Source organism: Cynocephalus volans, chromosome 1 (assembly GCF_027409185.1).
Source record: "Cynocephalus volans isolate mCynVol1 chromosome 1, mCynVol1.pri, whole genome shotgun sequence".
NCBI lineage: Eukaryota > Metazoa > Chordata > Mammalia > Dermoptera > Cynocephalidae > Cynocephalus > Cynocephalus volans.
Window position 1 is genome coordinate 116,436,158 of NC_084460.1, and position 20,032 is coordinate 116,456,189.

Below are 20,032 nucleotides of genomic sequence, written 5' to 3' on the forward strand. Positions count from 1 at the left end.
AATCACCTGGAGAGGAGTTTATATATGTATGCTTTGTTTTTTCCTTCAAAAGATAGCCTCATGTCAGACTCACTGAGTCAAGATCCCTTTCTCTAACCTTTTAATCCCTCGCACTTCCAGTTGAAAACTACTGTTCTAGACCTCATACCCAGAGGTTACAGTAAGAAACAAGTTCTAAAAGAGGGTGAGAATATCCACAGTTCTCATATCGCAAGTTTATTTATTTTTTAATTTTTTTGTTGTACATATCTGTGAGGTACAGCATCCAACATTAATACCAATGTGCAACATGTGATGTTCAAATCAGTACAGTCAGCACATCTACCATTACACAATGCAGTCGATCCTTGTGGCCCCCCACCAGCTCCTACCCCCTCCACCCCTGGCAACCCCAGCTCTGTTCCCCTCTCCCGAAAAGTCCAGCATATTATTGTGATTGCTGCATCCCTTTTCCTCCTTTCTTTATTTGTTCACTCATTTATCTATTTTTTAATTAGCTCCAACATATAAGTGAGGATGTGGTATTTCTCTTTCTGTGCCTAGCTTATTTCACTTAACATAATTTTCTCTAAGTTCATCCATGGTGCTGCAAATGTCAGCATTTCATTCTTTTTATGGCCGAGTAGTATTCCATTGTATAAATATACCACATTTTATTTATCCACTTATCCGATGATTGGCATTTAGCTTGGTTCCAATTCTTGGCTATTGTAAATGGAGCTGCAATAAACATGGGAGTACAGATGTCCCTTCGACATGATGATTTCCATTCCTTTGGCTGTACATACATCAGTGGAATTGCTCGGTCATATGGCATTTCTATCTGTAGTTGTTTGAGGAACCTCCATACCGTTTTCCATAATGACTACACCATTTTACAGTCCCACTAACAGTGTAAGAGGGTTTCCCTTTCTCCATATCCTCGCCAGCATTTGTTATTCTCTTTTTCCTAAAACCCAGTCCAACTGAAGTGAGATGATATCCCTATGTGGTTTTGATTTGCATTTCCCGGATTCTGAGTGATGTTGAGCATTTTCTCAGGTGTCGATTGGCCATTCATATATCTTCCTTTGAGAAATGCCTATTCAGCTCCTTTGCCCATTTTTTAATCAGGTTATTTGTTTTTTTACTGTTGTTTGAGTTCCTTGTATATTCTGGATATTAATCCTTTGTCAGATGCATATTTTGCAGATATTTTCTCCCACTCTCTTGGTTCTCTTTTCACTCTGTTAATTGTTTCTTTTGCTGTACAGAAGCTTTTTAGTTTGATATAATCCCATTTGTTTATTTTTCCTTTTACTGCCTGTGCTTTTGGAGTTGTATTCATAAAGTCTATGCCTAATTCTACTTCTTAAAGAGTTTCCCCTATGTTTTCTTTTAGGAGTTTTATATTTTCAGAATGTATATTTAATTCTTTAACACATTTTGAGTTGATTTTGGTATATGACGAGAGATATGGGTCTAGTTTCATTCTTCTACATATGGATGTCCAATTTTCCCAGCACCATTTATCAAAGAGACAATCTTTCCCAGTGTACATTCTTGGTGCCTTTGTTGAAGATCAGTTGGCTGTAGGTATATGGGCTGATTTCTGGGTTTTCTATTCTGTTCCATTTGTCCAAGTGTGTTTTTATGCCAGTAACATGCTTTTTGGGTTACTATAGCTTCGTAGTTTAATTTGAAGACAGGTAGTGTTATGCCTCTGACTTTATTTTTTTTACTCAAGATTGCTTTGGCTATTCAAGGTCTTTTGTTGTCCCATGTGAATGTTAGGATTGTTTTTTCCTTTTCTCTGAAGAGTGTCATTGGTATTTTGATGGGGATTGCATTGAATCTGTAGAATCACTTACGGGCATTTTCACAATGTTAATTCTTCCAATCCAAGTGTATGGAATATCTTTCAATCTTGTATCCTCCTTAATTTCTTTCAGCAGTGATTTATAGTTCTCGTCGTAGAGCTCTTTCACATCCTTGGTTAACTTTTATTGCCAGGTTTTTTGTGTGTGACTATTGTAAATGGGCTAGCTTTCTTGATTTCTTTTTCTGCTAGTTCATTGTCGGAGTATAAAAAAGCTACTGATTTCTGCAGGTTGATTTTGTATCTTGCAATTTTGCTGAAATTATTTATGAACTCTTAAGTTTTTTTGTAAAGTCTTTTGGCTTCTCTATGTATAGGATCATGTCATCTGCAAACAGGGACATTTAGACTTCATCTTTTCCAATCTGAATACCCTTTATTTCTTTCTCTTCCATAATTGCTCTGGCTAGTACTTCCAATAATATGTTAAATAGGAGAGGCAAGAGTGGGTATCCTTGTCTTGTTCTCATTCTTAAGGGAAAAAATTTCAGCTTTTCCCCATTAAGGTAGTTGGTTTGTTGTATATGACTTTATTTGTGTTGAGATATTTTGAGAGTCTTTATCATGAAGGGCTGTTGAATTTTGTCAAATGTTTTTTCTGCATCTATTGAGATAATTATATGGTTTTTGTCTTTGATTTGTTGATGTGGTGTATCACATTTATTGACTTGTATATGTTTACCATCCTTGCATCCCTGGAATGAATCCCACTTGTATCATGGTGTATAATTTTTTTGATGTGCTGCTGTATTTTATTTGCTAAAATTTTATTGAGGGCTTTTGTGTCTGTGTTCATCAGAGATATTGGTCTGTAGTTTTCTTTTTTTGCTGTATCTTTGTCTGGTTTTGGTATCAGGGTAATGTTTGCCTCATAGAATGAGTTTGGGATAATGGCCTCTGTTTCAATTTTTTTGAATAGTTTGAAGAGAATTGGTATTAATTCTTTAAAGGTTTGGTAGAGTTTGGCAGTAAAACCATCTGGTCCTGGGCTTTTCTTTGTTGAGAGACTGTTGATTATATCTTCAGTCTCTTTGCTTGTTATTGGTCTGTTCAGGTTTTCTCTGTCTTCTTGGTTCACTCTATGTAGTTTGAATGTGTCCAAAAGTGTGTCCATTTTCTCCAGGTTTTCAAATTTGTTGGCATGTTGTTGTTTATAGTAGTCTCTAATGATTCTTTGTATTTCTGTGTTATTGGTTGTGATGTCTCCTTTTTCATTTCTAATTTTTGTTATTTGTGTCTTCTGTTTTCTTTTTGTACTTAGCCTAATTAATGGCTTGTCTTTCATGTATCTTCTCAATAAAGCAAATTCTTGTTTCATCGATCTTTTGTATCATTTTGGGGGTTTCTATTTCATTTAGATTTGCTCTGATCTTAATTATTTCTTTCTTTCTACTAACTTTGGGGTAAGGTTGTTCTTGTTTTTCTAGTTCTTTGAGGTGTAGCATTAAGTTCATTTGCCATCTTTCTAGACTTCTGATACACATGCTTATTGTGATAAATTTCCCTCTTAGTACTGCTTTTGCTGTGTCCCACAGGTTTTGGTATGATGTGTCATTATTTTCATTAGTCAAGAACTTTTTTGATATCTTGTTTAATTTCTTCTTGGACCCATATGTCATTCAGGAGAATGTTGTTTAATTCCCATGTGTTTGTATAGTTTCCAAAGTTTCATTTGTTATCAGTTTCTAGTTTTAAGCCATGTGTTCTGAAAAGAATACATGAAATAATTTCAATTTTTTAAAATTTGTTGAAGCTTGATTTGTGACCTAATATGTAGTCTATCCTGAAGAATGTTCCATGTGCTGATGAGAAAAATGTATATTCTGTGGTTGTGGGATGAAATTTTCTATATATGTTTGCCAAGTCCAATTGTTCTAAAATGTGGTTTAGATCTTGTGTTTCTCTGTTGATCCCTTGCCTAGATAATCTATCCAATGTTGAGAGAGGTTCAGGTCCCCCACTATTATTTGTTTCTGTCTCTTTCTTTAGGTCTAATAGTGTTTGCTTTGTATATCTGGCTGCTCCAATGTTGGGTGCATATATATTTATGATTGTTATGTCTCCTTGCTGGGTAGATTGCTTTATCATTATACAGTGGCCTTCTTTGTTTCTCCTTATGGTTTTTGGTTTAAAGTCTGTTTTATCCAATATAAGAAAAGGTATTCCTGCTCATTTTTGGCTTCCATTTGGGTGGTATATCTGTTTCCATCCTTTCACTTTTGGACTGTGTGTGTCTTTTCAGGTGAGTTGAGTCTCTTGAAGTTAGCATATTGTTGGGTCTGTCTTTTTAATCCAGTTAGTCTGTCTTTTGAGGATTAAATTCCTTTTACATTGAGAGTTATTATTGATAGTTGTTGATTTACTCCTGGCATTTTTTTTCCTGATTTTTGTTTGGAGATTTTAAATATCTTTTGTTCCTTTCTTTCTGTTTTATTGTTTGTCTTCCATGTTTCTTGGTTTCTTCAAGTAGTTAAATAAGGTTCCTTTTTCTTTATTGTTTGTATTTTTGTCCTACCAGTGGATTCTATTCTTTCTTGTGTATTCATGGTAGTGATGGTTATTTTTCAGATACCAGATGCAGTACTCCCTTGAGGATTTCTTGTAGGGCTGGTCATGTGGTGGTGAATGCCACAGTTTTTGTTTGTACAGGAAGTATACTATTTCTTCTTCATTCCTGAAGGTTAGCCTTGTTGGGTATAGTATTCTTCTTTGGCAGTTTTTGTCTTTTACTATTTTAAATATATCATCCCATTCTCTTCTGGCCTTTAGGGTTTCTGATGAAAAGTCTGTTGTTAGTCTGATACGGGCTCCCTTTTAGGTGACTTGTTGCTTTTCTCTTGCTGTTTTTAAGATTCTCTCTTTGTCTTTGAGCTTCACCTATTTGACTATAACATGTCTTGGGAGGACCTTTTTGGGTTGAATCTGTTTGGGGATCTTTGAGCCTCCTGGATCCAAAGGTCTGCATCTCTCCTTATACCTGGGAAGTTTTTCACTATTAATCATTGACTATGTTTTCAATGCCTTTTCCCTTTTCTTCCCCTTCTGGAACACCCATGATTTGGATATTTGTGTGCTTAAGGCTGTCTGATATCTCTCTTAGATTTTCTTCATTTTTTTTCAATTTTTTCTTTTTTTTTCAATTTTTTCTTTTTTTTTCAATTTTTTCTTTTTTTTTTTGTCTACCTGGGTCATTTTGAAAAGCCATCTACAAGATCAGAGATTCTTCTGCTTGTTCTAGCCTGCTGTTTAAGATCTCTGTTGTGTTTTTTATTTCATTGAATGAATCCTTCAGTTCAACAAGCTGTGCTACATTCTTTTTTATGGCATCTATTTCTTTTCACATTTCTTCCTTCAGGTCCTGTATACTTTTGACCATTTTGTTGTGTTGTCTGAGTTTTCTTATATCTCATTGAGTTTCCTTAGGATTGTTGCTTGAAATTCATTTTCAGTCATTTCAAGGACTTCCTGTTCTGCAGGATCTGGTATTTGAGTTATTAAATTCATATTTTCCTGTTTTTTTCATATTTCCAGTATCTCTGTGCTGGTGTTTAGTCATCTGTTAGAGCAGTTGCTTTTTCTAGTACTCGAGTGGAGTTTGAGGAGAGAGAGTTCCTCTTGTAGATATTTTATAATGACAGTTGAGTGGGTTATTTTAATATTGGATCCAGGTAGATGCAGTATTGTAGTCTCTGTGTAGGTACTTTGGCTGCATTTACTGTTGGAGTTGTGTGACAGTGCTCTTTGGCCTAGTCCCTGTGGCACTTAGTATTTCCTTGCTGAAGTTGGTGACACTACGTTGGTTTGTCAGGATGTGGGCAGTTTTTCAAATTTTGGAGGAAAGTGCCTTGGAGTCTTGTCCCTCTTAGGTTAAGGTGGGTGTATTTGAGCAGGCCTGTTGGCACCCTGGTTAGCTCTCCCTGACCCTGATGGGTGCCCAGGGGTATACTAGTGCACCTCAGTTTGAATGGGTGACCTTGAGTGAGTTTTCTCTTTTTTCTTTCCTCTTTCCCTGGGTTCCACTAGTAATTCTCCTTCTGTGTATGCCATTGAGGGGTCAGCAGGTCTCCTATGAGGTAGCAGGGGCTGCTGGTATGGCAGTAAGCCACCCTGTGGCAGCAGTTGCTGTGGTGCTGTCTGTCACAGCCCAGTCCTTCACCACTATTGTCTGCAGCAGTGGCAGACAATGTTGCTGATGGTGTGGCTGCCTGCTGTGCTGGTGCCCTCATCAATGGCTGCGTCGGGCTCTCGAGGAGCTGGGTTTGCCAGGGTCCCATGCAGCTGCCTGTCATGCTGGCACCCTTGGTGGCGGCTGAGTTGGGTTCTTGGGGTAGGGCAGGGCTTGTCAGGGTCCTGTGTGGCTGCCTTTTGTGCTGGTGCCCTTGGCAGTGGCTGGGTCTCTCACATTGCAAGTTTAGGTAGCTGTGTAACAATTCCTTCTGTCTTTTTGAGTGACAGGACTGAAAATTCTTCCCTTTGAAACAGTCTCACCTTGTCTGAGCTGAACAAGTGGAGATGTTGGTCAGGATAGATGGGAGAGCAGTTGTCTTCTGAAGGACACGTGTGGTAGTAACAGTGGAGTGGTGATGAGTGGAAAGGTGAAAGTGAAAACACAGAACAGGACAAATTGGGGAACAACATTATCAGAGGTATTCTTCCTACCTCAGACTTAATAGCAGATGTTTAAGCAAACAATGAAATGTCTCTTTATATTTCTTCTAAAGTGTCACATTTCCAGAGTGTTAATTATGTCCATTTCCAGCCAATTATTTGCATTTAAATGTTATTCTTGTGTAAATACTCAAATTCCATAGCTGTGGTAGAGTTTGGAGTGAAGGGCTGATGTAGTCAGTTTAGAGTAATTAGTGAATTTGAAGCTAGTTTTTTTTTTAATCATACAGTTTTGAAAAATAAGATAAATTTAGTCTGATATAGTATAAGTCTTGTTTTCAAACTTAAAACTAATGTGTGTATGTTTTTCTCCTTTGGTGAAGAGATTATGAACAATTACAGAGAAATGGCTGGAAGTTACTTTAAGAATGATAGGTACCTCACAGGAGCAGTCTGAAGTATGATTTTTTAATGAAAAGCCCTTTTAAAAAATCAAACTGTGCACTTTACATTTAATTTATCAAATAAAAAACATGTCAACAGGTACAAGTCCTTACAGTAAACTAGTTCTTAGATATGAGGCATTTATAGAACCTCCTCTCTTCCCATTTATTCAGGGAGCTTATTCATAGACCCAAATTATACCCTATGGTCAAGAAAGAAAGAAACTGCATAATAAAATGCCTGATGCTGTAACTTTAAGAGTAAAACATTTCAGCAAAGGTAAAAGCATAACAAATAGGGCAAATTCCTGTTTTTTTCCCCCTCATAAGGCAAGTTGTTCTGCATTCATAAGCCGGTTACCTGTATTCATAAATCACGGTACTGTGTTCGTTCTTATTTGTTGTGATTGAGTTTGCATCATCTGTTAGGCAGCAGTAATATATTTATTAAAATTGGCGTTCTGTTTTTACAAGTGCTAAATTATGAACCATCTAAACACAGTCCTCTTTCAAACATTTTAAAGTATGTCCACAATGAAACCAAGAATGAATTGGAGAAGATGTTGAAATGTAATGAGGAGCACCCAGCTTATCTTGCAAGTGATGAGATAACCACAGTCCGAAAGAACCTTGAATCCCGAGGAGTAGAAGTAGATCCCAGCTTGGTAATAAATATTGCTGAAAAGCATGAATTTGCTTCATTAATCTTTGTTTCTTACAGTAAAATGTTGCTACTTCTAATGTGTTACTTAAATGTTTAAATGCTTAATTAGACTTTGATTTTGTGTACCTTTGCTGATAATACAAACTTAGTCATTCTGATTGTGTGAAGAGTAGAAATTTTATTCTCGGTATTGCTTTTTTAAGAGTAACACTTCAGTTTGTAAATGGGGAAATTGAGACTTGAGCAAGTTCAGCAGCTAGTTCTTGCAAACCAGCCCAGATGTTTGCACCACATCACTGTGTGTGTGTATACGCAGGCACTTCAAAAAGTTCATGGAAAAATTCATATCACCTTTTAATTCTATCTTTCCACAAACTTTCTGAGTATGCTCATATATATGTACGTGTGTGTTGACCCTTATACAATGCAGGGGTTATATATACAGTTGACCCTTAAACAATGCAGGGGTTTGTCAAAAATTTTTGTATAGCTTTTGTCTCCCCCAAAACTTAACTACTAATAGCCTTCTGTTGACTGAAGCCTTACCAATAACATATACAGTTGATTAGCACATATTTTGTATGTTACTTGTATTATATACTGTATTTTTACAATAAAGTAAGCTGGAAAAAGGAAATATTTTAAGAAAATCATAAGGAAAAGAAAACCGTGAGAGATCACTTTTTACTGCATCTAGTATACAATTTAAATTGAAGAGATGAACTGCTCATGTAAAGATAATTAGTGTCACATGGTGTTTCAGGAGGATACTCACAACACTCACCAAAATAGCAGCAGGAGATGGTTGTGAAATTATTTCAGTAGTACTGTATGTACTATAGTTAATTTTATGCAGTTATGATTTAATACTACATTTTTATGTTTGTTTACATTTCTCTCTACTATAAGTGGTGCCATGTATGGTCTTTTAAGTGTTTATGTGCATAAGTTTTGATAAGTTTTAACTTTTTATAATACTTTTGTGTATATTTTAAGGTAGAAAATGATAAAATAGACTAGTGTGTATACATATATTTTATGTATTCATGGCATACGTAAATTTTTCTTAATTTTTTCAATATTTCTAGGCTATACTGTTTGCAGGTTTTTTCAAATTGTCACAATTCTCCAAAAAATTTTACCATGGATTTATTTTAAAAATTGTGTGTATAAGTAGACCCCTGCAGTTCAAACTCGTGTTGTTCAAGGGTCAACTGCATATCTTTTATAGTAAAATGTAACTCAATTAAATGAGTGAATGTAGAAAAAATGTTTTTATTAATTTGGATAAGACCTTTGGATGCTGTCTTATTTTTCTCATTTATAATAAATATGAGGATAAAAATATTCTACACTTCAGGCTACTTTTTACTTACCTTCGTGATGCTTATTTGGGGCAAATTTTTGCTCATTTTAGTGTTAGCTTAAGTGAAAACAAATTAGAAAGTAAATCTAGCGGGAAAAACAATTAAATGAAAAATTTCAGAGCCACATATTAATATTTTTAAAGATTATCTTCTATTTATATTTCTGTACTTGAAGAATGAGTATGCTTATTTTAAATTCCACCGGAGATCAGAACAAGGAAAGAAGAAAAATGGTAAAACCCAAAACAGTTAAAGTTGTATATATCTAGCATTATTTATAAATTGAAAATGAGATTAAAACTAATGATTACATGAGATTTTTAGTTGAATATAGATTGAATTTATCCACATTGGTCCTAGCTCTCATTAACAATAAGTTGTATTTAGTTTGATACTTTTAAGCTTTGTGTGGCTATTAGGAGGGATTTTCTCTCAAAAGTGGAATGGAAGAGGATATGTGATTTTTTTTTTTTAAGCTTTTGCCCATATCTTAGGATATGGATTCCCTGTTTATCTTAATTACTTTCTGTGACCAAGTGACACTTTGTTCAATGCACTTTACAAAACTATGAAAAAAGTAGTGGAGTCTCATGACAGAAATATTGGATGGACTAGATGTCAGGAAATGTCAATTCTATCACAGTCCCATTATATTAGCAGGTAATATTACCTTTAGTAATTAATAGAATCTCTCTGAGCCCTACTTTTCTAATTTGTCAAATAGTGTTGAAGGTATTTGTTCTATTTAACATTGTTGTTGTTATGCTCAAAAAAAGACCAGGAGTGTAAAAGAATGTTGAATACTATATAGTAATAAAGTGGTAGGGATCATATTGATATGGTAGCACTGAAATTTAAAAATTGGAAAGGAGATATTGTTGGTTTAATAGACATGGTCTGAGACCAGCTTCCTAGTCCTAACTCTCCTCACACAGCTTTTAGCTTCTTTTTGCCTTGGTTTTCTACTAGGTGAACATAATCCCCACACTGTCTTCTCTACAAGATGGGTTGTTTGAATATAATACCAGCATTTGTTTAAAACACTGCAAATTTTGAAGTTCATAAACTGGTAAGGGGTCAGAGTATTAGCAAATTTAATCTTGAAATTTGTCTTGAAAACAAATGTAAGTGAATTAAAAAGGTTAGTAGAATAATAAATAATATTGCAGTTGCTTTTAATTAACTTTTTTATAAATAAATTTTGTGTACAGCTTCTCAGAGTGTGGTTGATCAACCTGAAGAGTGTACAGTAGCTCTTTGATTTTTGTTTTATTTTGTTTTCTCATTTTAGATTAAGGATACTTGGCATCAGGTTTATAGAAGACATTTCTTAAAAACAGCTCTAAACCATTGTAACCTTTGTCGAAGAGGCTTTTATTACTACCAAAGGCATTTTGTAGATTCTGAGGTAAGGTTTCCAAAAACAAAGAGAAATATGGGTTTTTTTGTTTGTTTGTTTTGTTTTACCAATAGTTGCTTAAAGATGTTTGAAAGTAAACTTTAGCTTTAGCATTAATTTTTGTCCTCTGATCATCTGGAAAAATGTATATAATTTATAAAGAATAACCTAATTTGTATCTTTTCAGAGATATTTACTACTTTGTTAGTAACTGCATCTTACATGCACTGCATCCCAGTGTCTGTAAGAATGCGTATGCATATAAAAGCAAAAAAAAAATGTAAAAGGAAATAGTCACTTATAATCCCTTTACCTAGAAGTAATTTTAGTTAACATGTTTTATGTATTTTCATTTAATTTTTTCTATACATGGGAAGGATGTGGGTGGGGGGTGTGTAACATAACCATCCATTTGAATAATGGAATTCATACTGAAGAACAATTTTATATCATGCTTTTTTAATGTATTGTAATTTTTTCATATCACTAAAATCATTTTAAATTTTTTTAAAGAATTGTAAAGTTCTTGTAATGGACTGTTTTACATAGTTTAATGTCGTATTTTATAAAGTAACCCCTAGGTGGCAGCAGACTGACGTATTTTGAGCGTTCTCTTACATGCGAAAATGCTTTTAAATAGCCTTTTGAAAAAGCTCTGTTTGTTAATCGACCATCTTATTTGGGACCTGTAAAAATGCTTTTTTGTTTTTAGCATTTAAAATAAATTTTTAGCAGCTAAGAAGAAATTTGTGTTTAAATGCACCTGTATAAAAGTGGCAAGCTTTTTGAGTAATTTTAGTTAAGAACTTCTCTACAGAATAAACTTCTCTTTAAAAAATCAACTTATTTTTGTATACAACTGAATCTCAAAAATGACTTGAGTGCACACTCAAAGAAAAGAGGTTAACCTAAGGACATACTTAGGATAAACATGGTTATTAACTGAAACTAAATGCAAATTGAGAGGGTATGTGCTATGAATTTCTGTTTGTATATAACGTAATGAAATTCTCTGCTTCCCAAGTTTGTTTGTCATTGGAATCAAAACAAAGGTATACAGTTGTAGGGCAGATAGAACCCAAATTATGCAGAATATCATGGATCTGTACAGAAAAGATTCTGTAGCTTATATCCACAGTAGGAGGATATGTATTAGGTAAATCTGAGTAATTTTTATTAAAGCTTAGAGTATAGATACTGACTTCAGTAGTTGTATGTGTTTATGATCATGATTTTCATTTTTAAACTTGCATCTGGTAATCTCCGTTACTTAATATTTCAGTTGGAATGCAATGATGTGGTCTTGTTTTGGCGAATACAGCGCATGCTTGCTATCACCGCAAATACTTTAAGGCAGCAACTTACCAACACTGAAGGTAAGCCACATAGGGACTGCCTACTAATTTTGACATTAAAAAATAATAGTAATAACATTCATTTTTAATAGAAGGATGCCAAAATAATTCCTTAAAAACTGATTCATTAGAAAAACTGAAAATTATAATTTCTCTTTAAAATTTCCCTTCATATTAATGAAAATAAAGCGTAATTGAAAAGGATGGGATATAAAATATGCCAGGAGTCTACTTTCATTACAGAAAAATTCTGTTAAGACTGGACTCCTCAGCATCACTTAGTTTTATTGGGAAATCTGCACTTTCATTAAAGTGTTATGGCTCAAGAATATGACATTATCTTGGAATATGTTTCAGTTTCATGCTGGTGAAAGTACTATATAATGATAGAGATTCTCTGTATTAACTGTGAGAAGTATGAACTTAACAATAATTTAACATGATGAGAAAAAATAGAACTTAGTGTCCTTATATGGTTAATTTTATCATCCTTGCACATTCAAAAAAATGATGCTCTTCAGGTTTTTTATTTACTTTGCACAGTTAGGCGATTAGAGAAAAATGTTAAAGAGGTATTGGAAGATTTCGCTGACGACAGTGAGAAGAAGGTTAAATTGCTTACGGGTAAACGAGTTCAACTGGCTGAAGACCTCAGTAAGTAGTTCTTCCTGCTCTCTACCTTATCATCTATTTGCCTTCCCCACTTTTGATTATTTGTTTATCCATTTAATCTCAATCTTAAAGAAAAGTTGTAAGTATCTACAAGGAACTTTGTTTTTCTCTGAGGTGTTTGAAAGTAAGTTGCTGACCCAAAGTCTCATCACTTCCAAATACTTTAGTGTGTATTTCTTAGAACCAAAGGTTTTCTCCTAGTGACCATACTATGTACAACCACCAAAATCAGGATGTTAATACTGATACATTACTATATCTAATTCTCAGACCCCATTCAAGATTCACCCGTTGTCCCAATTGTCCTTCCATATAACAAGGTGTTCCAAGCTCATTCTTTATTTTTTTTCCCGAACTTCCTATTTTTAGAGAATGGTATTTAGAAATCAAGATCTGGGAACTAGATATGCTCATTGTTATTGGAATATCACTGTTCCCAGGCGGGAGAACTAGAAAAGAGCTAGGGAATAAATATTATATACATGTATGTATGTAAGTGTAGGTACATATATACACATATACTTCTATATTCCTAATCATATCCATATTGAAAACCATGAGCTGAAGATGATTCTTCCAACTTTAATCCAGTACTACAGGGTTTGTTTTAGTTTTCTCCTTTCCCATATTTGTAACTCCCTTTTCTGACAGTGAGAAACCTGGCTCCTGTATCTTTAATATGTTTACTTATTTTGATCAATACGCCTATATATGACCAAACTTATCACTGTTTCTTTCATTGCAAAAATGTTCTTTTCACCCTGTTCAGACTCTTATCACCCCACACTGGACCACTACCACAGAACTACAGAGCCTTACCCTGTGCTGATAGCCTTTTTATCTTGTCTGGGCTCTGCCATCCCATGCCAGGTTGCTCTTCTTCACGAAGTCCTTTTTACTGAGCACATGCTCTGATATTTTGTGCCAGGCATCTCCCCATCTCATCCTTCACACACACACACACACACACACACACCCCTCACCCAAGTGAGACCATGCTTTTATGGAAACACACTCTTCATCCTGCTTGTGCTCTGACACCCTGCACCACGCTGCCCTCTTACACAAATAAACACTCCACATTGCTAGGCTGAGGTACCCTCATCCCTGTGTGAATACCCTCAACCCTGGTAAGGCTTTAACACCTACAGCAGACCACTATGACTTTCCCTTTCCTTTCCCCCATCCCCAACCTAACTTGGCCCTACTAATCACTTTGTCACATTGAGGGGATATTTTATTTTTTCTTGAATGCTGGTAGGTGTCTAGCTTTAAGATTGGATTGCGTAGTAAGATTTACTTAGATCTTTGAGAACCCAAGGAAATCAGTGAAACATTAATATTATTAAATTAAAAAATAATGCTGGTGGGCCCCGGTGGCTCACTTGGGAGAGTGTGGTGCTGGTAGCACCGAGGCTGCGTGTTCAGATCCTATATAGGGATGGCTGGTGCGCTCACTGGCTGAGTGTGGTGCAGACCACACCGTGCCGAGGGTTGTGATCCCCTTACCGGTCAAAAAAAAAAATAATGCTGGTGATTGGTGCTTCTGTTTGAGCCTATCTTATTACAAGTTTCTCTTATTTCAGCTTCATGAAACAATGTATTTTTCCTTTCAGTGGGTACTTAAATTTGCTATGTTATAAGTTTTCTGATATCTAAAAGAAAGCAGATGCTAAGTAGAAAGATCTTCAGATCTGAAAACAGTTTCTAAACTGAATTTACATCACTACAATAGAATCACTAAGATATCCAAAAGAAACCAGGCAGGTTTTTCTTTTTTCTAGCCTGTGCCTAAGCAGTGTGCTTTCCTCTTGCCATCCACCCTTTATCATCTCTTTCTCTCGCTCTAGTTATCTGAGCTCTTCGGTGCTTTCTCTTTTCCTTTCTCTCTTCCTTTAAATAATCCTTTTTAAAAAAAATACACCTCGTTTTTTATGTCCATTATCTGTCACTTTTCTTTTAGTTTTTTCATACCAATTTGGGAGTATACTTATGTTTGTGCTAACATAGATCGGTGCTCAAATCTGAACTGCCAATTACTAGCTGTGTTATCTTAGACAGGGATTCTCCCAAAGCCTTAGCTTCTTTGTTTGTAAAATGACTACTATGATGGTTATTTCACAGGATTGTTACGAGAATTACTTCAACAAGCATTTGGAAGTCCTTGGTTCATAATTTTGTACTAAATTAGTAATGTTACAGGAACAGGTGTGTCACTGTTGCAGTATATACAAATATATTTCTTTTGTCTCCCTCAGGATATAATTGTTAGAAAGTGAACTACTTCAATAGATTTTACTAGTATATACATTTTTAAGTGATTGAAAAACAATAAGGCTCTTTTCTCATGTTTTATAATAGAGCTGGTGTTACCTCATCATGCTTCACTCCCAATTCAATGATTTGAAGAAAGTGGATTACTACCTCATGTGTATACAATATCAAATCAAGTATTATATTCTCCTGGTGGTTTTCCTGAGAAAGTAGTCATATGACTCCCTTGAAATGCTTTACTACTTTTGTACATATAAAATTAGAGTGGTGGCAATGTACCAAAGAATGTCCTTGGAAGCGAGGATTTCACCAGTGACTTAGCTTCATCAGTCACTAAAGGAGATGAGCCATGACTTGGTCTGTTAGTTGAAAAAGAGTCTTGAGAATGCCTTTCCCTTGCCATTTATCTTTTATCTAGCACTTGGGAATGTGGTCATGGATCCTGTCAACCAGGAAACTTTCAACATTTAACAATTAGTACTGTATTAGAATGATCAAAGTTTATAGTATAGCATGTTCAATTAGAACATAGTGTGTTGGTTAATAGAGTTTGGAGAAAGGGAGCTAGTGAAGAGTTTTCATTATAATTTCAGAATAGTACAGGGTATTGTAGAGATTGTGAAATTTGATGTATTCCTATTTTTTGTGTCTTCAACTTGTCTGATTTTAAAACATTTCATTACTTTAGAGATTCACTAACTGGTTGTCTTTTAAGATGAGTACATAAGAAGTAGTACATTGTTCTCCCCCATTCTGGAGAGGGTATACCATGTGCACTATTGAAATGAAGCCATGAAGCTAGAGTTAGGAAGATCAAAGACATGAAAGAGGAGTGCACCTGTTCTTGTTACAGGAGACTCATGGGAAGAGGAGTCATATGTAGAAACCAGGATTCTTTGGAGATATGGTGGGATCCTTAGCTAGAGCAGGGAAAGGAAAAGATGAGCCTGGGGCATCTTAGGGTGTAGAAAGAAGTGTTTAAAGGATGATGGGGACATGTCAAGAGGACACAGAAGTCCTCTTGAGGCTCCAACTGACCAAACCTGGAACAATTTGAGCATCAAAAGAAACAAACTGTAACTCAGTGAATGAAATAGGAATTCATGAATTGGTAATTACGTAAGTACAGGAAATACTAATTAAGAGAGGGAAAAGAGTAACTTTGCAGTGGAGAAGCCTGGCAATCACCACCTTAATCAAGTGACCGTGGTTAATATTATCAGTAATGGTCAAATCAAAACCATGTCTCCCTTAAAGAATGTAATGAAAAGAACCCAGCATTACTTCTAGGATATTCTTACCAAAGATGTATAACTTAAATCCTACCATAACAACACATCACACAACCCCAAATTAAGGCACAGTCTACAGAATAACTAGCCTGTAATCTTCAAATGTATCAAGATCATGAACAACATAAGACTGAAAAACTGTTCCAGGTTGAAAGAGAGTAAAGAACATGAAAACTAAATGCAGTTTGTGGTGGTGGCTGGATCTTTTTGCTCTGAAGGATGTTAATGGGACAGTCAGTGAAACTTCAGTGGTATCTGAGGGTTTTATGGTAATAGTAGAGCAATGTTAATTGTTAAATTTTTATTGTTAAATTGGAATTATTTAGGGAAATATTCTTATAGCTAATACACAATAGAATTTGGGGGGATGATGGGACATGATGACAGTAAATATTTCAGGAAAAATATGTTCTTTTTAGTGTTCTTGCAGGTCTTCTGTAAGTTTGAAATTGCTTTCACATAAAAGGGTAAAAAAAATAAAAGTTTGATTTTGTTTTTATAACATAATAGATCAAGGTCATGTGAAAATACTTTAGAGAAAACGAGACTTTTGAAAACATGATCTCTGAAGATGTCACAAGACTGAATTGAATTAGCTCATGGACAGTTAAATGAGATATGCAGCTCATCTTTCCACCTTGATTCCTTATTTGCACTTATCTACCCACACTTAGGTCTATCCAATGTTTAAATATTCCCATTACAACCTTCATGAAATTCTTTCAATTTTGTAGAAAGTTTAATTCAAAGGATTTTTAAAAATAGATATTTAAATACAATGTCAACTTAGATGAAATCTGTCTGTATTACCAGCATCATTTTTAGTAATGTGTCCAATCTGTTTATTAAAATAGTAATTTAAAGTACTTTCTTTGGAGAGGCAAAGATTGGTATATTATGGCTCAATTAAACATTGTTCTTTCTATTATGATCTACTTTTTTTTTTTTCCAAAAGATGACTGGTAAGGGGATCTTAACCCTTGGCTTGGTGTTGTCAGCACCACTCTCTCCCAAGTGAGCTAACTGGCCATCCCTATATAGGGATCCGAACCTGTGGCCTTGGTGTCGTCAGCACCACACTCTCCCAAGTGAGCCACGGGCCAGCCCTATGATCTTTTTTTTTTTTTATGATTGTCATCATATAAAATAAATAAGAGTGTTAACATTTCACAGACTCGTTGGATTTTGTTTCCCACCCCATCCCACTTTGGAAACAGTATCTAGGCATTTGTAACAATTGCTGGTAGTGTTTGTTGCTAAGTTTCATCAGTAGAGCATGAAATTCTGTTAACTAGGTTATTGTGAGGTTTTGGACCTTTATATAAATTGCTTAGAATTTACAATTTAGGTTTCTTTAATCTTGTTCACTAAAGCCCTAATTATACTTTTTACTCTCTGTGTACATGATCAGAGAGTTGTCAATACCCAGGAATTAAAGGGACGTTGCCAATCGTTTAGACTGCTTTTTCTAAGATCGAAGAAATCTTTTCCTCATTTTATAATAAATTCTTTTTCATTTTTGTGTCAAAACTTGAAAGTGTTTATGAAGGTGAATCAGTATTGAATGCTTTTCCCATTCCAGATACTAGGTTATACGATCCTCCCCACAACCTTTTAAGATAAGTACAGTTATTTTTCTCATTTTACAGATGTAGAAATGGAGACTTAGAAACACATATGTCGTAGTAAGTGTCTCTTAGCTACTGTGCCAAACTAATTTGGTTACAAAAAAATCCTCAAGCCTCAGAAATATAATTACATAAAATTCTCCTTTATTTTGGGAAGCTTCCATAGTTAACAGTGTCCTTCACAGGGTGGGTCAGAAAGACATACATATTAGTACTGCTCCTGCTGATGATAATCATTAACATCCCATGAACTTCCTAAAATATAAAAAATGCAATTTAAACTTTAAACTATATGAAAACTTTGAGAGAACATCTGGGTAAAGGAACACTAAAGTGTATATAAAGCCACTAACCAGATTAAAGGAAGCTAATTTTCTTTATATGACTTGTAAACATGTCTCCAAGTATACTCTGTCAAATTCCACTATTGTTAAGCATATAAAAGTTGCCCAAAATTCAATTTTTCCGTGTGGTTGTGTTTATACTTAGAGTCCTAAAATCCAGCTATAACAAATACAGAATCTTTAATTGTGTATAATGGCTATTATTCTAAGCTGAGGCTTTTTGTTGAACTAGATTGGGATTATTTATATGTTTTCTAATAAGTTTTTTGCATTCATATTTCTCTACTTGATGTGAGCAGAAGATACATTTAGTGAAATCTGAATACTTCAAGGCTGTATCTCGTTTACCAACAAAATGTGAAAACAGTGGAAAATTCCTTTAGTTGGGCTATCATTGTACAGTCTTTTATTAATGGTATAGTTTGATATCCTTAATGTTAAAAACAGTATAGTTTAAAGAGGCCGGTAAATTAGAATTTTCCAATATCCTCAGCTTCTTTTCGCCCACAGTTAATTTGCTCTGCTGACTCCCTACACGAGGTGGCAACAGCTGGCCTTTTTACTAGAGCTCCAAGGGATTAAAGAGTAGGAATCACAGCAGCATGCTCAGCCTCTTGCCTCTGTTGACTGTTCTTTATTGTTTGATGCCTGAGCATCTCCCAGACAGCAAGCGATTGTTTCTTGAAACTTAAAGTTGTTTCTCTTGGGAGTATACAATGCTATTGGGGCTGGTCTTTGTGTTTCTTCACTTTCCCAATCTCTTATCCTCCATCCTATGCTTTCTCTTGATAATTAGAAAGGAGCAAAGATACAACCTTTATATCTTAGTCTGCATGAGATTTTTTGACTCTAAAACTTAGAAATATAGACTACAGATGGAAGTTTCTTTTTTCTCTGAGTTAACAGCTATTCAGTAACAAAGCATTTTTTATAATGAAAACTGTTCTTCATAATATTATTTAATGAGAGAAAACAAATGGATTAGTGCATTTTTGAAATTATGTTCATTAAAAAGGAGCAGCAACAGAATGATCTAATTAATACTGCCATTTTTTAAAAGCTAAGATTAGAAGAGAAATGTACCATAGCTGCTTAAATCTAAAAGGATTATTTTGCTTACTCTAAAACATAATTCTAATGTATTGGATGGTTATATGAATATCTTCATGCCATGTTCAAACTCTAGTAAAAAATAGTCTGAACATAGCTAAATGGAACCCTGAGTCAGCCAGAATTATTTTATTCTTCTACATTTAGAAAATGAAAGTGTCAAGATATCTTTGAATTTAATTTCCATTGGTTACTTCACATTCCTAAACTTCTCTTATACCAGCCATATCCTTGAAGGTCATTATGGATGAGAATAGTGGCCCTGAAGTGATGTGAGACTGAAAATCATTCTAGAAAGATTATTATACTCAGAATTTAGAACTTAAAATAGTACAAAGGAAAGTTATACATTTAAAACAGTTTTTCCAAAGATGGGGCTCTAGCATCTCTTTTGACAAGGCTCCATAGGTGATTCTTGCCATCTGCCATCACCACCTACCCACATGCCCCTGAACTGGTATTCCAGAGAGTTCTTTCTGTTCACAGAAAGACAATTTGTCATTTTATTAATTTGGATAAAATCAACACATATCTTATTTTGTGTACTGAGGGAATTTTTAGAAGGGCAAAAAAGTCATAATCACAAAGAACAGATTAAGTATCCTGCAAAGAAAGCATGAACTGTAAGGACCATAATGCCTGTAGCATTACTTATATTTCAGTAGTGTTGCTGTGTTTCTTTGGCCCACCAAGTATAAGATCCCAATCCTGTTTCATCTCTCCTCTCTCTCAGCACATCTCTAAGCAGTCTCTTATTTATTTCTTATGTCTCTCACTGTGCCTTCTTCCGGATCATTATTACTTGAATCTAAACCAGTATTTTTCTTCCTGTCTGCTTATTTACCTTCCTTCAGTGATTAAAAACCTTACTCCAGGTACGTCTAGTGTTGTTTAATTGAACAGAATACAGGCTTCCCACTATAGGCAACTATAGGAAAAGAGTGAAAAATTATTTTTACTTCGAGTCTGCATAGATGAAGTAGGCTCTACTTGGTGTTGTAGCAAAAAAAAATAATAA

The 20,032-nt window shown here is 34.9% G+C and overlaps 1 protein-coding gene across 5 annotated transcripts in view; it reads left to right on the forward strand.

Moving 5' to 3' along the window:
• Window positions 1-20,032, forward strand: part of OPA1 (OPA1 mitochondrial dynamin like GTPase) — a 104,957-nt gene that overhangs the window by 71,161 nt on the left and 13,764 nt on the right. For all 5 annotated transcript variants that reach the window (XM_063091727.1, XM_063091752.1, XM_063091744.1 and 2 more), the window contains 4 exons: window positions 7,434-7,574; window positions 10,232-10,348; window positions 11,622-11,715; window positions 12,238-12,348. In XM_063091727.1, the coding sequence (XP_062947797.1) occupies window positions 7,434-7,574; window positions 10,232-10,348; window positions 11,622-11,715; window positions 12,238-12,348 (463 nt within the window). The remainder of the gene's footprint in view (window positions 1-7,433; window positions 7,575-10,231; window positions 10,349-11,621; window positions 11,716-12,237; window positions 12,349-20,032) is intronic.